At 49.0% G+C, this 22,668-nt stretch overlaps 1 protein-coding gene across 3 annotated transcripts in view; it reads left to right on the top strand.

Annotated features, from left to right (window-relative positions):
* Positions 1-22,668, top strand: part of FGD5 (FYVE, RhoGEF and PH domain containing 5) — a 121,461-nt gene that overhangs the window by 90,110 nt on the left and 8,683 nt on the right. For all 3 annotated transcript variants that reach the window (XM_077751585.1, XM_077751584.1, XM_077751586.1), the window contains exons 10-18: positions 38-96; positions 8,389-8,460; positions 9,466-9,534; positions 14,904-14,987; positions 16,087-16,166; positions 18,288-18,387; positions 18,729-18,866; positions 19,337-19,466; positions 20,288-20,418. In XM_077751585.1, the coding sequence (XP_077607711.1) occupies positions 38-96; positions 8,389-8,460; positions 9,466-9,534; positions 14,904-14,987; positions 16,087-16,166; positions 18,288-18,387; positions 18,729-18,866; positions 19,337-19,466; positions 20,288-20,418 (863 nt within the window). The remainder of the gene's footprint in view (positions 1-37; positions 97-8,388; positions 8,461-9,465; positions 9,535-14,903; positions 14,988-16,086; positions 16,167-18,287; positions 18,388-18,728; positions 18,867-19,336; positions 19,467-20,287; positions 20,419-22,668) is intronic.

The raw sequence follows: 22,668 nt of genomic DNA, 5'->3' as shown, positions 1-22,668 counted from the left end.
CACACAGCCCGGCTGTCTTCTCTATTTCCCTCCACAGGTGCACTGACCCTCATCACCAAAATCACAGACCGTGCCAATGACAGCATGGAGCAAGGGGTAAGTCTGTTTGCTGGGGCTCAGGTCTAGCACCTCCCCTGACCTGCCAGGGTCTGCCCTGTGGTATTCCACTCCTGGAGGTGCTGCAGGCAACCCCCTGTGTTGTGGGACCTTATAGAGTCCTTGGCCCTTGAGTTCTGGCCCTGACACTTACTGTGTAGCCTCAGGTACTGCGTGTTCCTGTCCGGGTCTCTGGGTCACCATTAGGATAGTGAGGGGGAGGCTACACCCTTGTCAAATGTGGTAAGTAATATCCAGACCATGGTCTGATCCCTAATGCACCTTAGATCTTCTCAGTCAGAACACCTGGGGGTCATGTCCAGGGACCTGCATTTAACAAGCGCTCTAGGTAAATGTTTTGCTCACAAAAGGTTGAAAACCACTCGTCCACAAGAACACGTGAGGTCTGAGTGCACAGTTGTTTCTGCCAGCACATGACTGTTGGACACTGATCCTGTGTTTACTAGTTTTCTGCTAAGGAAGGCCAACTTTGTCTATGTCCCAACTCTGTTCAGGTGGCTCCCTTGGTCACTTGTGTCCACATATTTTCCGTTCCACTAAACTGTAGATAGGCTAGAGCTTTGTGTCGAGAAGGGTTCTGAGGCTGAGTCCTAGCTCAGGGAGAAGGAGTTTGGTGACCGAGCAGTGATGGGCTCCCCGGGCCAAGGCAGGAGTGATGGTGGTACGTGTGCGGAGCAGCTGCCCAGCTCTGCCGTGGCGGATACATAGAGCATCCCTACAGCGGGTCATCCACAGGGAGGAGAGGGGTAGGGGAGCCACAGCTATGGATGCATACTCCGTGTCAGCCTTGTGTTAGGGATTGGAAATACAGAGGTGAGACATGAACCCCAGGAGGAAATCATAGCAGTAAATATGTGGACGTGATAAGCCTTACGAGGGAAAGGGAAAATACCACATGGCTCAGAGGAGGGAGCCGTCCCTCCCCGCCAGGGCTATGAGAGGAAATGACATGGGAGGTGCCCCATGGGGAGGGCACACACCTCAAAGGCAGAGAGAGGAAGGATGTGCCAGGAAGAGGGGCTGGCCTGGGCAGAGGTGTGGAGATGGAGAAGTGTAGGTCACGTTAGAGTCCAGAGAGCCACCCAGCGCAGCTGGAAGATTGGAACAGGGTCGGTGAGATTAAACGAGGGCCTGCGCAGAGAATGTGCTGAGTGTGGAGGCTGAAGCCAGCTGGGTGTCAGAATTGCTATGTCAGACATGTCATCATCAGGTCATCGGCCCTCCTGCTCTGGGGCCCCTGAGCACATTGCTCATGCTTGTTTTGGCATCCTGTACGCACAGTGAGATTTCCTTCAGCGTAGCCGAAGACAGGGTACCCTGTCATGACACAGCAGCAGGTGGGCTGGCACCTCCACTCTTGGCTTTAGCCAGGGATGCCTCTGCCTCCCACAGGACACACTTGGTCAGGAAGGGCTGGCCGTGCCTTCCTCCTGTGGCGGGCAGCAGCTTCCTGCAGGAGGACTAGTGGTAGCCATGGCCAGATGCCCCCTGGCTTTCTCCAACACTGGGGCTGGATGCTGTTCCCGGCAGAGGCCGGCCCTTGTCTCTCCAGCTGCCTGTGGACACCACACTGGGCCTGCTCTGGACTGACAGCCCTACTGCACATTTGCTGGGATTGGGCTAGGACCCTTCCTGGGCCGCAGACAGGCAGGTCCAGGTAAACCCTACCCCAAGGCAGAGCTCAGTGGCCTGTGTGGCTAAAGGGTGGGCTGGGGCTCTGCCTCTTCTTCTCCATGGTCACTACCCAGCTCAGGCCTTGACACCTTCCAACCCTGCCATTCCAGTCTTCGTCTGGAAGCCAGAGTGATCCTCTTAAAATATATCTGATAGTGCCGTTCCCCCATTTTACAAAGCCTTCTGTGTCTCCACATTGCCTTCGGTCGAATCTGGGGAGTACTTATTGGTCGTGAGAACCAGAGGCAGCTTCCTGGAGGCAGCAACAGTCATGTGGGTTTTATGCTCGCATCAAACCATTGCCCTAACTCCCCACAAAGGTAGCTAAGCTGGAGGTATGATTTCTAGAAAGAACCAGATCCTACCACCCCAAAATGGGGCCCACGTACCTACCTGACACCTGGTCTGAAATGCCACCAATAAGCTCACTAGGATGATATACTGACAGCCAAGCCTAACTGTAAATCCATTGTGCAGCCCATTAACAGAAAACTGTTAGGTGATGGGAGAAGCTTCAGGAAGCATGACTCTAAGAGCTGAGACCCAGGTAACCCCTCCCCTGCTGTGATCCTCAGGTTTTGATGGAGGACAAGGAACAAATGTGAAAGACAGGATGGGAAAGGCTTGGAAGTGGGAAAAGTCATCCTCACCAGCTTTTCAGGAAAGGCTGTGGCAGATTCCCACATAGTGCCGTACTGCTGGTGATCACAACTGCCTCTGTCGAGCCCAAGATCGTACCTGACATTCTCATCTAACCCTCAGGGGAGCTATTATCAGCCCAGTGCCACAAGCATGGAAACTGAGGCCTGGACAGACAAGTTGCTTCACCCAGGATCACTCAGCTCTCAGCATGGGAGCCGGGTTTGAACTCGAGCCTTTCTTGGCCAGCAGGCCAGACATGCCTGCACGCGTCACTCACAGGTTCAGATTTGCAACTTCACACACATTCGTGCAGAAAACACGTCCACGTGCCCATGCACACAGTACCTGCTCCTGTCTCATGACACACATAAATGTACATAGGGACCAATTTTCTTTTTCCCACATTGGGTTGTTTTGTTTTGTTTTGTTTTGTGTGTGTATCAAGCCCGCCATGGGGAATGTCATGAAATGTAGCTGTGGATGTTTGAAGTTGGCTCCCAGGTTAGTGAGCATTGGGATCTCCTTCGAGGACTGGTCACAGGTTGTCTCAGAGGGCGGATGCACCTTGGTTCTAATTTCAGTTACTCAGACCAAGTCTCAGGGGGTTTCCTAGGAGAAAATCCCACATCTGCTTACAAGGTCAGGCTTTTGAGGCTTTTGGTCAAATTAGCCATTGACTGTCCTCTTCCCTACAGCATGAAAGTCAGCTGTATCCCCCAGAACTGAGTGAGGTGACATGGGTGAGTCTGGGCTCTCCAATTTTCACCATTTTTTTTTTTTTTATGAGCTTAAAACAAATTTTTATTGAGGTGCAGTATACAACCAAACAACAACAATTGCAGTACAATTGACCATCTTAACCATTACTATTATTTTTTTAATTTTTATTTTTTAATGTTTATTTTGAGGGAGGGAGGGAGGGGGAGAGAGAGAGAGAGAGAGAGTTTATGTGTGAGAGAGAGAGAGCAGGGGAGGAACAGAGAGAGTGAAACACAGAATCTAAAGCAAACTCCAGGCTCTGAGCTGTCAGCACAGAGCCCAACACAGGGCTTGAACCCACAAACCATGAGATCATGACTGAGCCCCCCAGGCGCCCCCCCATCTTAACCATTATTAAGAATACAGTCCTTCAGCAATAAGTACATTGACGTTGTTGTGTGATCATCACCACCATCCACCTTCAGAACTCTTTCTCTCTCCAGTTGAAACTGTTCCCATGAAACACTAAGCCCTCTTAGCCCCTGGCAACCACCATCCTACTTTCTAAACAGAGTTTATTTTTTACAAAATTTTAAGCTTACAGAAAAAAAAATTGAGAAAGATAATACGAAGAGCTCCCATGTATACCACACAGAATTTCCCCTATTACTAGCATCTTTATATTAGTGAAATACATTAAAGAACCAGTATTGATACAGTATTGTTGATACAGTATTATTACCTCAAGTTCATTCAGGTTTCCTTCATCTTTGTCTAATGTTTGTTCCAAGTTCCTATCCAGGATATGGTATCACCTCTAGTCTTCATGTTCCCGTAGGCTCCTCTTGACTGTAATTTCCCTTGTTTTTGATGACCTTGACTAATGTGAAGAATTCTGGTCTAGGTATATTGTAGGATGCCCCCCCCCCATTGAAATTTATAGACTGGGTTCATAGATTGTGGGGAGAAAGATCATGGAAGTGTAGTACTACTGTCATGACATCATACCAAGGGTACACACTTGCAACATGGTTTATGAAATTTGTTGTAGACCTTGACCACCTGGCTGCACTTGTGTTTATCAGATTTCTCCATTTCTTTACTTAATCTCCATAGAGTTATCCTCTTCTCCCACCTTGTCCACAGTCTTTAGAAGAAAGTCACTATGCACAAGCCCACATGTAAGGAATGAGGAGTTATGCTCCCTCTCATTGAGGGCAGAGCACCTGCTTAAATTAGGTGGAATTCTGAATGGGAGATTTGTCTCTTCTCCCTTATTTCTTAATGTATTCTTAATTTACTCATTATAAATAAATCATTTATATTAGTAAGGATTCATGGATATTTATTTTATGTTAGGGTTGTTATCTTATGCCATTTTATTTATGTTATTTCTCAAATTGTTCCTGCTTTGGCCATTAGGAGCCCTGTCAGCTGGTTCTTCCATAATCTCCAAATATGGATTTGGGTGGGATATTTTGGTTTGCCTATTTATTTTTTTAGCACTTTCATTATTTATTTATTTATTTTTTTAGCACTTTCCTACTTTCTGGCACTACAAAGATGCTCCAGGCCCATCTTATATATTTCCTGACTTAGCCTTAGAATCAGCCACTTCTTCAAGGAGTCCTGGTTACTTTCGTGGAATAATGGTATTTGAAACCAAGGTCTGGTCACCAAGTGGGCTGTCATTTCTTTCAGGTCCTCTTACTTACAGAGTAAAGAATTATATGTGTATAGAGTAACCTGTGTGTATACTCATGTCTAAAGATATTTTTGGGGTGCCTGGGTGGCTTAGTCGGTTAAGCGTCCGACTTTTGCTTAGGTCATGATCTCAAGGTTCGTGGGTTTGGCCCCCACGTCGGGCTCTGTGCTGACTGCCAGCTCAGAGCCTGGAGCCTATTTCAGAGGCTGTATCTCCCTCTCTCTGACCCTCCCCTGCTCACACTGTCTCTCTCTCTCCTAGAAAAAAAAAAAAGATATTTTTATGCACACCCATCTGCACCTATATTAAGGTAAATATGTATTCTTACTGATAGCTCCAATTTTTTAAAAAGTTTATTTATTTTTGAGAGAGCTAAAGTGGGGGAGAGGTAGAGAGAGGGAGACAGAAGATCCAAGTGGGCGCTGCACTGACATGGTGACAGCAGCAAGCCTGATGGGGGCTCAGACTCAGTAACTGCGGGATTATGACCTGAGCTGAAGTCAGACAGTCAACTGACTGAGCCACCCGAGTGGCCCTGATAGCTCCAATTCTAATCACTATTATGTGGATCATTCTAGCCTCCTCCCTTGGCCTATCTCTAAATGTCCACTCTAGCACTGAAGAAACCTGTGTCCCACCATCCATCACCCATTTACTTAACTGGTCAATTTACCTTCAATCTTGAAAGATACTTTCTGGTAAAAATATCTGGATTGACCTTTTTTTTTTTTTTTTTACTATTTTAAGGATGCCACTCCACCATCTTATGGCCTATGTAATTTCTGACAAGAAATCCACTGTAATGGTTTTTTTTTTGTTGTTTTGTTTTTTTAATTTCTAGGAGAGAGAGAGACAGACAGCGTGAGCAGGGGAGGGTCAGAGAGAGAGGGAGACACAGACTCTGAAATAGGTTCCAAGCTCTGAGCTTGCTGTCAGCACAGAGCTCGACGTGGGGCTCGAACGCACGAACCATGAGATCATGACCTAAGTGAAAGTCGGACGCTTAACCGACTAAGCCACCCAGGCGCCCCAATCCACTGTAATGTTTATCTTTATCCCTCTTACACAGCGTGTCCTTTTTTCCTAGCTGCCTTCAAGATCTTCTCTTTACAACTGACTTTTAGAAGTCTGACTATGATATCTGAGTACATGTGTTTTTAGGGAGCTGTGGATGGTATCTTGTGATTCTCAGGCTTCGTGGATCTGTTGTCATTCATTAATTTTGGAAAATTGTGTTAGATGCTCTCTTCTTTGCCCCCACCCCCTGCATCTTTTTCTCTGTGTTTCAGTTTGGTTAATCTCAACCTATATCCCTCCAAGTTCAGTCTTTGCTCAGCTGTGATCAGTTTGCTGCTAAGCCTGTCAAGGGAATTCTTCATTTCTGATATCACATTTTTTTGTTTATAACACTTCCATTTGACTCTCTTGTATAGTTTCCACCCCTGCTGAAATCCTCCATCTGTTCGTGCATGCTGCCTACCTTTTCCACTAGCTCCTTTAACATACTAATTGTAATTATTCTGAAGTCCCTGTCTGATGGTTCTAACATCTGTGTCACCTCTAATAAGAGGTGGTTTGGGTGAATGCTTTATTTCCTGAAAATGAGTTGTGGTACTTCCTTTCTTTCTGTGTTTCTCCTAATGTTTGATTGGATACCAGATATTATGTGTTGGAAGAATTGTAGAGACTGAGGGAAATAGTATCTATCCCAGAAGTGGGAGTGCTCTTTTCTGACCATGTCATTCATGTAGGGGGTGGGAGTTGAGTCCGTCTAGTCGGTCACTGAGCTGGGTTTGGGTTGTGTTGTTGCTGTTGTCACCTCCAGAGTACCCCAGACACAGACTGCACACTCCTCCAGAAGGCGGCTGCTATCACCTGGTCGTGTTTGTGGGGCCTGAGATACTGGAGAGTTTTTATCGTTGTCCTTCTCCACCCTCAGCTTTTCATAATCCCTACACCACAAAAGAGGCCTCTCTCCATGCTCTTGTCCCATCTCAGAGGTAGACTGCTGTCTCCTGTTACTCACTGCTAGGCTCACAAGTCTCTGCTCTCCTGGACAAGCCTCAGTCCCAAGCAGAGCCTGCAAGCCAGGCCTTCTCTGCTCCTGGCGCCCCCTCCGTGTGGTAGCCACACACTGCCTTTGAGCCCTGGCGGGTCTTGGAGCAGGTTTCCGCTTTGTATTCGTGCACCATCCTGGGCCCAAGGGGTACGTTCCCTTTTCTTGGGGAAGAGAGCATTTGCTTCTGCCCTTTCCCCAGAAGCAGCGAGTGGCATTCTGCCTGTCCTCTAGGAGTGGGTTCCTAGCCTCTCCCAGGGACCAAGAGTTTTGCACAAGGGAGGGGCCTGGGGAATCCGGCAGGGTTTTATGCCAGACCCCCAGTGGCAGCCTGCATGCCTTCACTGCCAGGCCCCCCTGCCCTGCCCCCAGTCTTCCTTGCAAGCACCTGGTGGGAACTGCTAGAAAAGAGCTTGCAAGTGACTGCAGTTTCCCTCGTGTCTGGGGCTCTCTGTTACTCTAAACTATCACATCAGCCCCCACCTGACCTTTCAGAATCCATTAACATTTTAGCTGCTTTCTTCCCATCCTCCTTTATGCTGGCCACCTCCTCCTCCTGTGTGTTGCAGCAATGCATGTGTCTCATGTCTCTGTGAAGGGGCTTGTCCGTCTCTGGGATTCAGTTCGGTAGGTTGCCTTTTACTTCAGCTCTCCAATAGATATAAGAAGAGTTGTGATTCTGTATGTTATCTTTTTCTCGCTGTGAGAGAAAAAGTGGGGGCACTGTTCTCTTGCAGCATTCTACGTCTCAAGTGGAAATGGAACTATTGCCCATTTCTAATGTATAGGATTTTGTACCCCCAAATATGGACATGGGCAATTTCCCTACACACAGTTGTCACCTTATCGTTGACTTTAGACCCTGACCGTGCATAAGGTTCAGGGGGCACCCACCCCATGGGTTAGGCGCTTGTTATTTCTAGCATGATGGGGTTCTGTGCAGAGGGAGGGGACGTATGTCAGTGCATATTTTGGTTACCCCAGTGAGGGACCAACAAGGAGTTCCCAGGCACACTTCTTTTTCTTCAAAGAACATAGATCTGGTTCTTCCCCAACTGGAATATTTTCTTGATTACTTTCCCTCAGAGGCCCACCCTGGGCTGCAAGCCCAGAGAGACAGTCTGACCTTGGGCATATGACCCCTGTGACCCCTTTCAGGGGACACAGATTGAGAGTAGGAGCCATGGCCTAGAGATAAATATGGGTATCAGATAGCACAACAAGGGCGACTTTCCCCATGGCACACAGAAGATGGCCATGTCAGATCACAGGCCCTTAGGGCCTGACCTGAGCACAGGCGGCCTACAAGTCTGGCAGCCTACAGACCCAGGCTCACATCCCAGTCCTGCCACTGACAGAAGGTCAGATTTGGGGCAAGCCCCTCCTGAGGTCCTTTTTCCTCCTCTGAGGTGGAAGCAATGCCACTCCTAATAGAGGGGAAAAGACTCCTTAAAGGGGTCCTGACCATTTCCCCATTGCCTACTTCCTCCCACAGGAAAACCTGCAGAAGCTGGTCCACATTGAGCACAGCGTTCGAGGCCAAGGGGATCTCCTCCAGCCAGGAAGGGTGAGTGCCACCGACGCCTTGGGCAGGGACAGAGGGCGGCCTGGGAGGCAGGCAGGCGAGGCTCTGATAAGACCCATTGTTCAGCTGGGCTGGTCCCAGACAGGCCTGGCTGCAGGTGTTGTTTACCCGAGGAGGGGGAGGGCTGGGGGAGGGCTCTGCTGGGCTCACAGGGTCAGTGGGCTGCCTCCCCTGGGGTTTTCCACTTTCAGGACCTTTAAAGAAACAGTGTCATTTGGGTTCATGTCCCCATGGTTCTTTTCACCTCTGAGAAGAAGAGACACCAAGTATTTTTAGTTTAGCCCAGCATTGCTAGAAAACCAGGAAAACCATCTCCCAAGAGCCCCAACAAAGCATCTTAAAAATAACATTTTTCCAGAGACAAATTTACCCACTTTTAAGCTTCCAAATGGAAAACATAAAACTTAGCTCAAAAATAGTCAAAAATGTGTTCATTCCCTGTTATGGTCAATGAAGAACAAGAGGCAAAGATGTGACAGGTGTTATGCTCAGGATATTTTACTCAAAATTAGGGATCTCACTGGTCTGAGAGTCTATAAAATACACCTCATGGTTTAGCCCTGGCTTATCAGTTCAGTAAATATTTTTAAATATCTAATTTATTATCTTAAGTAAATTTAAATATCTATTGTAAACATCCTCCATTATTAATGACCCTGTAGCAACCGTTCACGGGTCTTCAACTGTTTAGCAAACCTTCAAAGGCTTTGTTTGAGGGCCTTCTCATGGCAGCAAACCAGGGAAAGAATTGCTGTCTGGACCACTCAGAGACCAGAACAGTGTCCGGGGCTTGGTACAAGTCAAGGCAGAGTTCTCCTAAGAAGCAAACATGGGCATCTCGCTAAAGCTGGGAATTCACCCATTAGTTGTTTTCTGGTACTTTGGGAGGCACCAAAGTTTAAGTTTCTGACTCAGGGCCCCCCGCCGACTCTTCGTGAGGACAGCAGCGGTCAGCTTGACTCCCCAGGCCTGCTTCTTTCCCCACAGGAGTTTCTGAAGGAGGGGACACTGATGAAAGTGACAGGGAAAAGCAGACGCCCCCGGCACCTGTTCCTGGTAAGTACCTGGCCCCCAGTCCAGCCCCAGGACTGTCGAATTCTGTGCAGTTTTCTAGGGCCATTATTCAGAGACAACTGGGGTGGGGGGTGGGGGGGCTAGAACAGAGCTGAATATTTTTTTTTTAATAGTTTATTGTCAAATTAGTTTCCACATAACACTCAGTGCTCATCCCCACAAGTGTCCTCCTCCATGCCCATCCCCCCTCCCCCCACATCCATCAGTCCTCAGTTTTTGTCAGCATTCAAGAGTCTCTCATGGTTTGCTTCTCTCCCTTTCCCCCACCATTTCCGCCCTTCTTCTCCCCCTTGTTCCTCCGTCAAGTTCCTCCTAATCCTCCTATACGTGCAAACATATGATATTTGTCCTTCTCTGCCTGACTTATTTCCAGAGCTGAATATTTAGGATGAGGATCATTCTACAGAGCTGAGCTTTCCAGAGATCTGAGGGCTTAACCCTTGCCAACCACAATCCTTCCCTCATTTATGATTTGAGTGATTTTAAATGGAATGTTGCCAAAATTTAATTGCCTGTGTCCACCTTCTGAAACATACCAACACCGAGAAATTCTTACACTGGAAATAACTGTTCAACTGCCTTATCTAATGCATGAGAAAGCTGGGACCTAGAAGGGGGAGTTTCCTTGGCCAGATCTTCCAGCAGGTTGGTGGCAGAGGCCCAGAAGGGAACCGGGGTTGTAACCCCAGTCTGGCACTTTCTCCACTGTGCACAAGACAGAGTACACTGTAACATTTCTGATGATTTACAGCCAGCATCTGGAATACCAGGGAATGTCCAGGCCTGTTGCATGGTACCATCAACCTCTGTGGCCCATTGAGCTACAAGCAGTAATTTGCACCAATCCTATGGCCCCGAATTATTTTGCTTTTTAAGTTCTTCTACCTGCTGGGTATAATTTTCTTTGTTCTTTATTATTTTAATTTTCATTTTTTGTTACTGTCAGTCAAGGCTGCCCCTAAGAGCCTCTTACACTTTGTTAGAATTGTGTGCAAAGTAATAGTAAACAGGCTGTAAGTGTCTAAGAACTCTGTTTCAGATATTTACTGAGCACCTCCTATGTGCTTGGCACTGGAAACAAAGAGATAAAAGTCTCATGCTATACCTTCAACCTTCAGTGTCTAATGTAAATACTGAGTTATGAGAATGGCATGGACAGAACCTCAGGTCCATGGGAGCAGGGAGGAGAATAAAAAGATGGACAGTAGCCTCAGCAGCACTGACATCTGTTGGATGTTCACTGGTGCTACCCCCTGTGCTAAGTATACTACCTGTTTCCTGGAGAAATGGTGCCTAGTTAGGCCCAGCAGGAAGGATAAGTAGAGTTTGTCAGGTGAAGGAAAAAAGGTTGTTTTTCAGGAACAGGAACAGCAACAGCATAAGCAAAGAATAGAGCACAAGAAGCGGGTATGTTTGGAGGACCTCTGTGGGTCTTTGCCTAGAGATGAGCCCTTCTACTCCTGAGTCTTGTCTGCAGAGGGGTCACTTGGGGGCTGAATTCTAGAAAGACACCTAGTGGTACTAAGCAGGGAAATCCTGACCCTGGACAGAAAATGTAGAATCTGCAGCTACCTGTCAGGGTTTGTGGGCCTCGATTGCTAGGTCCTGCCTGTGGCCTTGGCTCAGCCTCAGTGGGTCTGTCTGCTCTTCATAGAGTGTGAAGAGAACCCATTTCAGAGTCTTTCTCCCTCTTCTCTGTGTTAAGTCTTCTCAACCTCCCCTGAGAGCCCCTCGCTCTGGCTGGTTGGTGCTGCAGTGCAAGGGGGAGATAGGCCACAGACCAGAGGAGATTAGATCCCCGAGGAAGGCGGGAGGGTGGGGGTGGGGGTTGAAAGTGATCTGAGAGCCAAGTAGTGGATGGTTCAAGTTTGAGTTCCAAAAGGATCTTAAAGTCCCCACAGATGCTTCAGTTCCTTTCTTTAGGTAGCTTGTTTGCTTGGTTGTTTAACCTCTGCCTACAAACCTCTGGTTACAGGGCATTTACTGTCTACTGTTATATTCATTCATTCTATATAGCTCTGTGCTAGGCTGCATAGATGTGGCCCCTGCCCTGTTGTGGATCTCGGAGTCCAGTGGGGGAAGCTCTCCTTTGTTCCGTGTTAGTCTAAATACTTGAAATTATACCCTTGAATTTAGGCATATCTATGTGGTAACGAGCCAGAGTGAGCAGGTTAGATCCTGACCCAACATGTAGCTCCACTATGACCCTCAGACAAATCACACACATGTCTGAGCCTCGAGTTTCCCACAAGGAAAGTAGCAACACTGGGAGGTTTGGAGAGTTGAATGATGACCATAGAAGCAGTTAATTTGATAACAGTTTCCTCCTTTCCCTGTGAAAGTTGCCCCTGGACACAGGTCCTCCCTCTGCGCCAGCACAGCCCTGTGGAGAGTCAGAGCCCACGACTGTGTCCCCCCAGTCCTTTCTTCTCCATGATGGAGAAGGGAGGTCCAGGATGGTGATGAGTAGCATGAACTCTGGAGTCAGATAAGAGTGGATTCGCATCCCGTTCTGACATTTACTGGCTCTGAGGCCCATGGCTTCTGGCACTTCTCTGAGCCCCTTGCCCTTGTCTTTACCCTGGGGGAATAGCTCCTCCTGCAGTTGTGGGAAGGGAGTGAGGCAGGAGTGAGAGCAGAGGGAGCGCAGTCTTGGTCCCCCAGCCATTCCTGGTCTCGCCTCCGCCTTTGGCCAGGCTCTGCTTGTGCCTCTGACAGGGACCTTGACTGCCAGGGAAGACACAGAGTCCTGATCTTCACAAGGCTGTCCTTCCCCACACCATCCCCCTGTTTCTCTGTCCCTCTTCCCTCCCTCATGTTCCCTCCAGCATTTAGTTGGCTTCATCATGGCCTCTCCCTCACTCATCTCCTTGCTGGGCCTGGGTCTCTCTCATTCCCTCATGATTATGAGGCCATAGCTCCCACAGGCTGAACCTGGGTCCCCTTCTTTGCTCTGTCTTAGCATAGAACCTTCATAAATATCCCCTGGAGAGAGAGACGGGAAGAGGATAGACAGACAGCTTCCTGAGCCACGAAGAGCTGTGATAAACACACTTAAGAATTTTTCATCCTCATAAGTGCCAGTTTCATAAAATAATTGTAACTGGGGAACAAAGTCAGGGCCTCTGCCCACCAGTGCAATGTGCAGGGGTTCTAGTATTGCTACAGAGTGGTTCCATCATGGCCCTAGGCTATAGGTGGGGCTTCATTATTGTGAGAGATTCCCCTTTACTCCTCCATGAGGAATTCCTCTACCTTCCTCCAAATCAGACTATAAAATACCTGCTTTGAAGAGGAAGACTGTGAACAATCAGGAGGCAGCCTGGTCCTGACTGCACACAAAACCCCAGGGTGCTACTGGCAGTTGCCATGGCAGCAGGTACCTGAGGGGTACCCACACAAAGGCAGGGACTGCTGTGATGAGTGACACAGGCCAGTTCCCCAGGATGGGCAGGCTTGTGAGCAAAGCTCTGTGCCCAGGTTTGGTCACTGTCCCATGAGGCCAGGACTCACTGTGTGGCCGTCCCCAACACACCGCACCTGAACACACTGGATGCACATTCATTTACTCATCACCCTGGCTCTGCCACTTACAAGCTCTGTGACCTTGAGGAGGTTGTCTGGGCTCTCTGTGCCTCAGTTTCTCCCTCTGTGAACTGAGGATGATAATAATAGTGCCTGCCTGATGAGGTTGTTGGGGGCATGAATTGAGATCAGGGTGCTTAGCCCAGCAGCTGGCACAAAGTGAGTGTCCAGTAGGACAGCAGCTCTTGTCATTAGTAGAAGGGCAGAACTGGAAGGGTCTTTGAAGGCACCTCTGATTTGGGGCTCAGCCTCCCAACCTGTTTTTGTTAATAAAGGAACACAGTCTCACGTATTTGTTAGTGGATTGTCTGTGAATCCTTTTGTTACGATGACTGAGTTGAAAAGTTTTGACAGGGACTGTATGACTGGCAAAGACGTAAATATTTACTATCTAGCCCTTTATTAAAAAGTTTGCTGACCCCTGGTCTGCTACAACTCTGGTTAGAGACACTGAGGTCCAGAGAGAGGAAGGGTTTGCCTGAGCCCACCCAGCAGCTCTGTGTCCAGGCCAGGTGGCCCACACTGCTCTTGCCACGATGTTGGGACATTGGTATCCCAAGATCTGGTGGCCGGAAGCCTCATCTGTTCTTTCCCTGAGCAGACTCTCCTCGGGGGGAGGAAATGCTAATCCGGAGTTCTTGCTCTGCTTCCGTCCCTTAGATGCCTTGTCCTGTTCAGTCTTTGCAACAGCCCCAGTCTACACGGCTCCTGCATACAGTGAACTCACGGGGGTCATTCTCTCTCACCATCAGTAATGTGGTAGGGGTGGCAATGACCCCTTCTTTGCAGGGAGGAAGCTGAGGTTCACAGAGGGAAATGGCTTGTCCACTGTCACACAGCTGCTACAGAGCAGAGTAAGGACTGACATGTCTTTTCAAACTATAAATTTAGCCAGACAGAAACACTCTCCCCTAAGGAGGTGAGAGGACTTTTACTATGTTTCTTCCAGTCTGCCCTGCACAGGGGCAAGGAGCTTCAACTGTTCATTCAACAAATATTAATTGAGTACCTACTGTGGTCACGAGGCACACCAGTGACCAGGACACATTAGCTCCTATCCTTGAGGAGCTTCCTCCCTCTTTTCCTCCCTCTCTTCCTTCCTTGACTGTCCTTCATTTATAGAGTAAAATGCATCAATCTTAAGGGTACATATCTGCCTATTGACTAATGTGTATCATTGTGTAACCACCACCTGGGTCAAGATATAGAATGTTTCTAGAAAGTTCCCCTGTTCCTCCACTTCCTGTTCAGGCAACCACTGGCGTAATTTCCATCACTACAGATTAGTTTTGCCTCACCTGGAGCTCTGTATAAATGTTATGAAGCAGTGTATACTCCTCTGTGTCTGGCTTCTTCCACCTGGCATGTCTTTGAAATTCATCCATGCTGTTCTTTGTACCATCAGTTCCTTTTGGTTGCTACGTAGTACTGCACAGTCATGCATGGTTCTTTGATCCAGTCACCTGTTGAGTAGACATTTGGGTCATTTCCACTATTTGGCTATTATGAATAAAGCCTCTGTGAACATTCCTGCACGTGACTTTTTGTAGACATCTGCATTAATTTCCTCTTTTAATTTCTACCTAGGAGTGGAATTTCAGGGAAGGGGCTCACATTTTAGCTCAGAGTGGTTTTGCTCTCCTGTGGGGACTCACTGGGGAATGCAGGATGCCTCTGCTCCCCAGAGCTCAGTGGTCCTCCAGCACAGATACGCCACATGACCTTGTGGGGCCAAGACACGTCTGATGGGCTTTCCTTCTCCCCAGATGAGCGATGTGCTCCTATACACGTATCCCCAGAAAGATGGGAAGTACCGGCTGAAGAACACATTGTCAGTGGCCAGCATGAAGGTAAATGCTTGGTTAAGCGCCCTGTTAGGTGGGTGGAGGGAGACTGCAGGGGAGGAAGGACAGCATCCCTGCTTCTAGGACCCCACAGACCAGTGGGAAGAGGCAGCCCTAAGGAAACAGCATTACACTGTGGGTTATAGCAGAGTTGTGCTGTAGGCAGTCTAGGGAGAGGAGAGAGGGAAGGAGGACTTCCCGGAGGAGGGAAGCTGAATCCCTTATGGTAGATAACATTTGGACAGATGGGGAAGAGAAAAGAGCATCGTAAAAAAAGGGAAATGCGTAAGGAAACACTTGGAGGGAAGAAATAAGTGGGTGTTTGGCAGTTTTTAAAATTGTGGCAAAATATACATAACATAAAATATACCCATTTAACCATGTTGAAGCATACAATTTAGCAGCATTAAGTACACTCACACTGTTGTGCAGCCGTCACCACCATTCATTTCCAGAGCTTTTTTATCATCCCCAGGTGAAACTCCCCATTAAACACGAACTACCTATTCCTCCAGTCCCCAACCCCTGGCACCCACCATCCTACTTTCTGTCTCTAGGAATTTGCTCTAGATAATTCATATGAGTAGAATCATACAGTATTTGTCTTTTTGTGACTGGCCCATTTCAGCATGATGTCCTCAAGGTGCGTTCATGTTTCAGCCTGTGTCAGAATTTCCTTCCTTTTTATGGCTTAGTGATATTCCGTGGTACATATAGACCTTTTTTGTTTTTCCATTCATCCATGGATGGACACTTGAGTTGCTTCCACCTTTTGGCTCTTGTGAATAATGCTGCTGTGAACGTGGTATACAGGCATCTCTTTGAGACCCTGCTTTCAATCCTTTTGGGTACATACTCACTTCCCTAGGGGTGGGCGGGTGCCCACAGACCACAGAGTTGTAGTCGGCACTTCCCTCACACACACACACACACACACACACACACACACACACACACACACCCTCTACCATCAAACAAAAGCCTGCCCTTTGCAGCTGAGGAGACTCAGGCTCAGAGAGGGATGGTGCCAGGACCGAGAGAAGAATCTGGTCTGCGGCTGCCCCTGCCCTGCCCCTGCCCTGAGGGGCTGCTGTTGGTTTTCCAGGTCAGTCGCCCCGTGATGGAGAAAGTGCCCTATGCCCTAAAGATCGAGACTTCCCAGTTCTGCCTCACTCTCTCTGCCAGGTATGGGGAAGTGGGTAGAGGGAGGGTCTGGGTGATAGAAACACAGGATTTTACAAGTGTTAAACTTTGGAATAACAAGCTGAATGAGTCATTTCTATTTTGGTATTATTTTGCGTCAAAGGACTTATTTTCTAGGGCCTATTCTTTAAAATATGATAATAATATCTCACGTTTATGGATTATTGATTGGGTCTTTACAGTAATGCAGGAAGTTAAGGTGAGTAAAAAATGCATCATGCACCTTAGTTCATAAAGTGGGCTGCTTTTAGGCTTTTATGTCCAGAGACTGAGAGAAAAACATAATGAGTGGGCATTCATCATTTGCCTTTCCCTGGTTTGGGGGTGTGGCCTTTCTCTCAGCAGGGTCTGTGTTTTCTCCAGGCCTTCAGGCTGCCAGGGACACTGCCTCGCTCACTCTAGGCAGCAAAAGAGTTCCTCCCTCCCTCTTTCAGGGCAAGGCAGGCTCCAGCTCTCTGGGCTCAGAAACCAAGGAGGTGTAGCTCCTTCTGGGGCCACTGTGGGCACTGTGGGAGCTGGGACAGGGTTGCCAAGGGGGGGTGTCTCCCCTCGCAGCTGGTGTGGGACCCGGGTGGGGGCAGCAGTGCCCTCTGTGTGAGGTGGTGCACATCATGTTCTCGTGCAGATGCATTTGCTCATTCAGCATTTATTAGCCACTCGTTAGTGCCAGGTCCTGTGCTGAGGACACACGATTTAAACCTTGATTTGCTCGGGGGAAGCCCACATTAAGGGTGAGAGAGTTATTTACCAGTTATAATGTAGAGCAGAGTGTCAAAGACAAAGGTAGCATGCACTGGGTACCTGCTGGGTCTCAGGCACCTCCTCAGACCCCATCACCACCCTTGGATGTGGGGCTTGAGGCCTCTCCCATGCTTGGGGAGTTGAGAGGGCTCACTTGCCCATGGAGGAGGAACTGAGGCTCAAATGCAGGACTGTATGGCTCAGAGCTCTTTTCCACTACTGTCTACTGCCTGAGTGTGTACAAGAAACCTTGAAAATTCCAAGGAGTGACCACCCATCTGGGGAAGTGAAGGAAGGCTTCCTAGAGGAGGTGATGGCTAGGTAGGGTCCATGGCATCTTTTCTCCTCACCTCTAGGTGAAGTCAGGGGTCTGAGAAGGCCCAGAGTATAGGTTCTGTTTGTCCAGCTGAGAAGTATGGGGGGGTGACAGGCCACGCTCAGCCCTTCAGGTGGAGCCACCTGTCTCTGCTAGGCAAGGACGCTGCCCTTTGTACAGTGGTCTCAAGGAGCCACTGTCACTGACAGGTCACCTTCCTGCTCACCCAGATACTTCATGCCAAAGCTTCCAGAGGACAGGGGGACCCATACATCTCTCTTCAGGGACATGGCATCTGGCTGCCCATCCCACCCTACCCACCCCCACCCCCTGTCTCTCCCTGCCAGGCCAAAGGGATCCCTCATCCTGGGTTTCCCAGGGCAGGCCACATACTTACGCAGGGTGGGAGCGACACCTAGTGGGTCCTGGGAGAATTTCCACCACTCTGCCTCGGGGCAGCGCTCAACACTCAGGAAACCTTGAAGGGCAGGGTGCAGAATAGGGATTTGGGAAGTCATCTTGTTGGGTGAAGTGGGGGGTGGTCAGAGAAGCTATGTGGGAAAACGAGGAGGAAGGGGGAGAGAGGAGGATGTTGATATTTGCCGACTTCACCTAACCCTCGCCTCCCCATGTACACAGCCCTCAGCCCCTGTCCTTTGTCCCTCTCAAGTGTAGGACCCTCTGCAACCCCCCTTATGCCTTTGCTTCTGCACAGTGCGTTGCAATTAACAAAGTCCATCCATGTCCCACATATCAATTCTTCCCCAAACAGCGCTGGGAGTTAGAGGGATAGTGTTGACAGTGCTGTTTACAGGTAAAGAAGCAGGCCCGGAGGACAGCTAGTGTATCCTGGCCGCCCTGCTAGTCAATGGAGGTGCTGAGTACGACCATAGGCTGATCTGGCAGGGGCCAGTGCTTGGTGGTATTTCACACACTGACAGGCACAGCCAGGGGAAAGGTGGGGGGGAGTTGATCCACACTGAGAAACAGAGGCAGAGCCGCCGTGTACACCTGCATGCCTTGTTCACGCCAGCTTGTGCCCATAGCTCCTGTGCTGAGCGAGACGAATGGCACAGCTGTCTGAGCAGAGCCCTCCCTGAGGATTACAAGGCCCAGGCCCTGGCTGCCTTTCACCACAGCGTGGAGGTGAGTGGATGGCCCTGAAGCCCAGCTGATGCCAGCCTCCCAGCCCTGGGTTTCCCTGGGCACCCGTACACCCAGGAGGACTCTCAGCTCCTTCCATCAGGCTCCTCCTTCTCCCTCCCCTCCCACCACACTCCCACATTGCAAGGCAGTCACTGTGCAGCCCAAACACAGCACTTCCTGTTGGCTGTTTCTGACCCAAGGCTAGTGTCTTGGAGGCTGCCTTGGGGTAGAGAGGGGTGTAGAATTAGAATCCACCCCACACATATACACCCTGTACAGGAAAGAGGGCACTCATGTAGCCATCTCCTGACCACACTGCTCACCTGATTTCTTTGTTCCAGATACGGGAAAGGCTGGGGGTCAGCTTGGGGGAGAGGCCCCCCACCCTGGTGCCTGTCACACATGTTATGATGTGCATGAACTGTGGCTGTGACTTCTCCCTCACCCTGAGGCGTCATCACTGCCACGCCTGTGGCAAGGTGAGTCACCTCATCTGGGTGAGTGTGTACATATGGTCATGTGGGGTGGGATGTCAGGAACATCCAGCAGCTACTGAGTGTCAGGCCCAGAGAAGGGTGTTTTCACACCAATCCTGCGGGGTGGAGATTGTTAATGCCCGTTTTACTGATAGTCTCAAGCCACGACTCCAAATATCATTCCACTATACCACAATGCTCCCAAAAGAAAACCATAGCACACGTGGTTATTGTCCCTGGAGAAAAAGTATCAAGTCCTGGTTAAGGGTTTAGTTTATCAGAAAAACTGATAAACACTTGCACAGAAACTCTATGCTTCTGCGATAGAAAGCATGGGGACCTGACTCAGTTCTGTGCTCAGAACATGGGGTCCCTGGAGAGGTAGGGGGTGCTGGCAGAGGGGAGGGCATGCTGGCCCTCTGCACAGGCAGAGGGTGAGAACCATTCCAATGTGTCCCTGTCCGGGCCTGCAGATTGTGTGCCGGAACTGTTCAAGAAACAAGTACCCCCTGAAGTACCTCAAGGACCGGATGGCCAAGGTCTGTGATGGCTGCTATGGGGAGCTGAAGAAGAGGGGCGGGGATGTCCCAGGCATGATGAGAGGTAACCTGGGGACCACCATCACCGTTCTTCCAGGTGGCCCACGTGGCTTCCGGCCGGCCCGTGGTTGGTGCCTGAAACCACTTTCCTGGGGAGGCTCAGAATAAAAGCAGCCCTGGAGGAAGAAATAGGGGTTTAAAACATACCTGGGGCACCATTTCCCAAAATACTGGTCCCACAGGAAATCAATGGGCACTGCCAGAGGAGGTGCTCTGCGGGCAGCTAAGCTTGGGAGATGCTGGGCCAGTGCATCTCTGTGAAGGGGACAGTAGGCGTGGTGCCTCATGGTTACTTTGCCATGGCGGACCTCTTTTTGAAAATGTCCTATAGGCCTGTGTTCTCTGGGACCTTTTCAGGATAAGGATTGTAAGATGGGTAACAGAGGAGTTGTGGATCAGGGAAGCTCTGAGGGCTCTGTGATTGATAAAGAAACCCAAGGAAGCTGAGCTGGCCCTTGAGAGACTGCTCAGGGTACAGGCTTTGCCCACGCAGAGTCAGGCCAGAGGGACAGCAAGTGTATCCTGGGCCCAAAACCAAAGATTTCTCCTCCCTGGAGCCCCTGAGGCCATCACAGAGGACAGCCCAGGTGAAGAAAGGATAGCCAGCACCCAGGAAAACCCTTCCTTCTTGGCTCCCATGGCCTTTGTGTCAGTAGATAGAGTGCCTGTCCTTCTGGTCACACCTAACCTCCATCATGAGGCTGATCCCCATTTCAGGAGGGACCAGGAGCTCTAATTTTACAGGAATTGGCATTCCAAATCAAGATGCGTGCCTGTCAGCACCGATCCTCACCTCCCTTCCCCTGTGGCTTGTCTTGGTTACAGAGCGGCCCGTGAGCATGAGCTTTCCCCTGTCCTCCCCCCGCTTCTCGAGCAGTGCCTTTTCGTCCGTCTTCCACAGCATCAACCCCTCGACCTTCAGGAAGCAGAAGAAAGTTCCTTCAGCCCTGACCGAGGTAAGGCTGCCTGTGTGGGAGGCAAGGGATTTAGAAGGTTCGTGGCCTTCCTCAGACAGGCTCAGAACCCGCCCCAGGCTGACTGAACTTTACAGGACAAAAAGAATCCCAAACTGATCCCGAACTGAGACACTCTAGCTACAAGAAGTGACTCATCACTAACAGGGCCTGTCTCCTGGGCGTGACTGAGAACATGCCTGCTTGGTGGCAGAAGGCAGGACCCAAAATGGTTGTGGATGGTGCTAGAAGCCTTCCCCATCCCTCTCTCCCCTTCTTCCCTCCAAGTCTCTCTTTTTTTCTCTTTACTTTCTTTCCTGTCCCATAGCCTGGACCAGGTCAGGTCCCCAGCAGTGGTGCACAGATCACTGGGGCTCTTCTGACTAAAACAGCTACAGTCCTGGCTTCGCCCTCCCCAGCAAGCCCTCTGAACTATGCTGCCCCTCAGCCTGCAGGTCCCAAAGGGCCTCAGGTGCTGAGCCTCCTTGGAGGGTGTGGGACTCTGTGCAGGAAGCCTCGGCATTGGTTAAACTCAAGTCCCTCCCATAAGGAGGGCCAGATTCTATGTTTATATTCTGATCACAACCACAAATGTGTGTCCATGAATATACCAGCTGTCAAAAGAGTATGATCAGCTGTTTCCATGTTTTTGCATTAATATTCATTATTGAGTAGCATATGGCAAGGGTTTTAAAAAGTGTTAGGGTCTGAAATATTTAACGAGGTACCGTTCTATTCATTACCTTAATTCCTTTGCATATTAAAAATCTTGGGAATAACACATACATGGTAAAAACAATTTTTCAAAACAACACACAGGAATACCTGATGGAACATAAGTTTTTCTCTCCCTCCCTGAACTTCTCCAGTCCCACCACCCCCAGAAGTAACCACCATCAAGTTTTTTTATGGATCCTTCCAGAAATTTTAATGCATATACATAATAAAAGATGTACATTCGTAGATCCTCTTTTTTTACCCAAAATATAACAAATTGTACTGAATCTTCTGTACATTTTTCACAGTTCATTTCTCTTACTGTCATTCCACATTTGCTGACACATACAGATCTCACACATTTTACATTGTGTGGTTGTAAATCATCCCTTTCCACTGATTAGAAAAGATCACCTCTCACTCCTGCTGTGGTGGCTCACAGAACCGGAGTGTTCCATGGGCACAGAGTTTGAGAACCACTGCTCTTAGCCTTCCAGAGTCCAGCAGCTCCGATGCTGGTGCCGGAGCCTGCCCCCCCACTGCCCTGCCTCCTTCCCCCCTGGAACTCCATCCCAGCAGCAAGCCCCGCTCCCCAGGAGAATGTCTGCAGAAATGCTGCCTCCCAAGCATCTGCCAGAAAGGGAGGTCGCAGAATAAGTTTCCCCCGACATGCTCTGTCCACTCGGCCTTTCTCACTCTGTGAGCTGCCCCAGCAGGGCAGGTGTGGGGAGAGAAAGCCCGTGTCTGGTTCTAAGAGTCCTGGAAACTGTGGTGGAGATGGGCTCCTTTCCTGGTACTTCTCAAAACAGCCCAGGCTGGTGGTGGCCTCCTTTCCCCTCAGTAAAGTTCATCGGCCTTCAGAGTATTTGCCAAGAGATCCAAGTGCTTACCTTCTCTTCAACTAAGTAGGGATTTAACCTTTGATAGATACCTCCATTCTTCCAGGACTCTTGTTTCCCCATCTGTAAAACGGGAAAGTCAGATTAAATTATTTCCAAATCTGGCCTTCTTTCTTCAATAGTAAGGTTCGTATTTATGAGCAGTTCCTCTAGGTCAGGCACTACAACTGTCAGGCACCTGTCTTGTGTCATTTAATCCCACTTTTAATTGTAGGGAAACTGAGACTTAGAAGAATTAATTGCCTACATTGCCTATCAAATAACTGGGAGAACCTGGCCTGGAACCCCAGATTGGTTTACCCTACACCTGTGTTCTAAACCTCCACACAAAGACTGTGCAACAGACAAGTACTACTTCTAATAATGAGAGTTAACATCCCCATTAGGCAGGTTATAAAATGTTTTAAGTAAACCAAGAGGATCCATCCTTAAGATGGATAAGAGATATAAAAGTATAAGAATCAGTTTTTTTGAACATGTATGTGTGGGTCTTTTTCAAGTTTTTCTTTTAAATTCCAGTTAACATACAGCATAATGTTAGTTTCAGGTTTACAATATAGCAATATAGTGATTCAACACTTAGCATACAACACCTGAGGCTCATTATGGACAAATGCCCTTCTAATCTCCATCACCC

Source organism: Crocuta crocuta, unplaced genomic scaffold (genome assembly GCF_008692635.1).
Source record: "Crocuta crocuta isolate KB4526 unplaced genomic scaffold, BGI_CrCroc_1.0 scaffold69-1, whole genome shotgun sequence".
Lineage (NCBI taxonomy): Eukaryota > Metazoa > Chordata > Mammalia > Carnivora > Hyaenidae > Crocuta > Crocuta crocuta.
The sequence above is the reverse complement of the archived record's forward strand: the minus strand, read 5'-3'. Positions and strand labels throughout refer to the sequence as shown.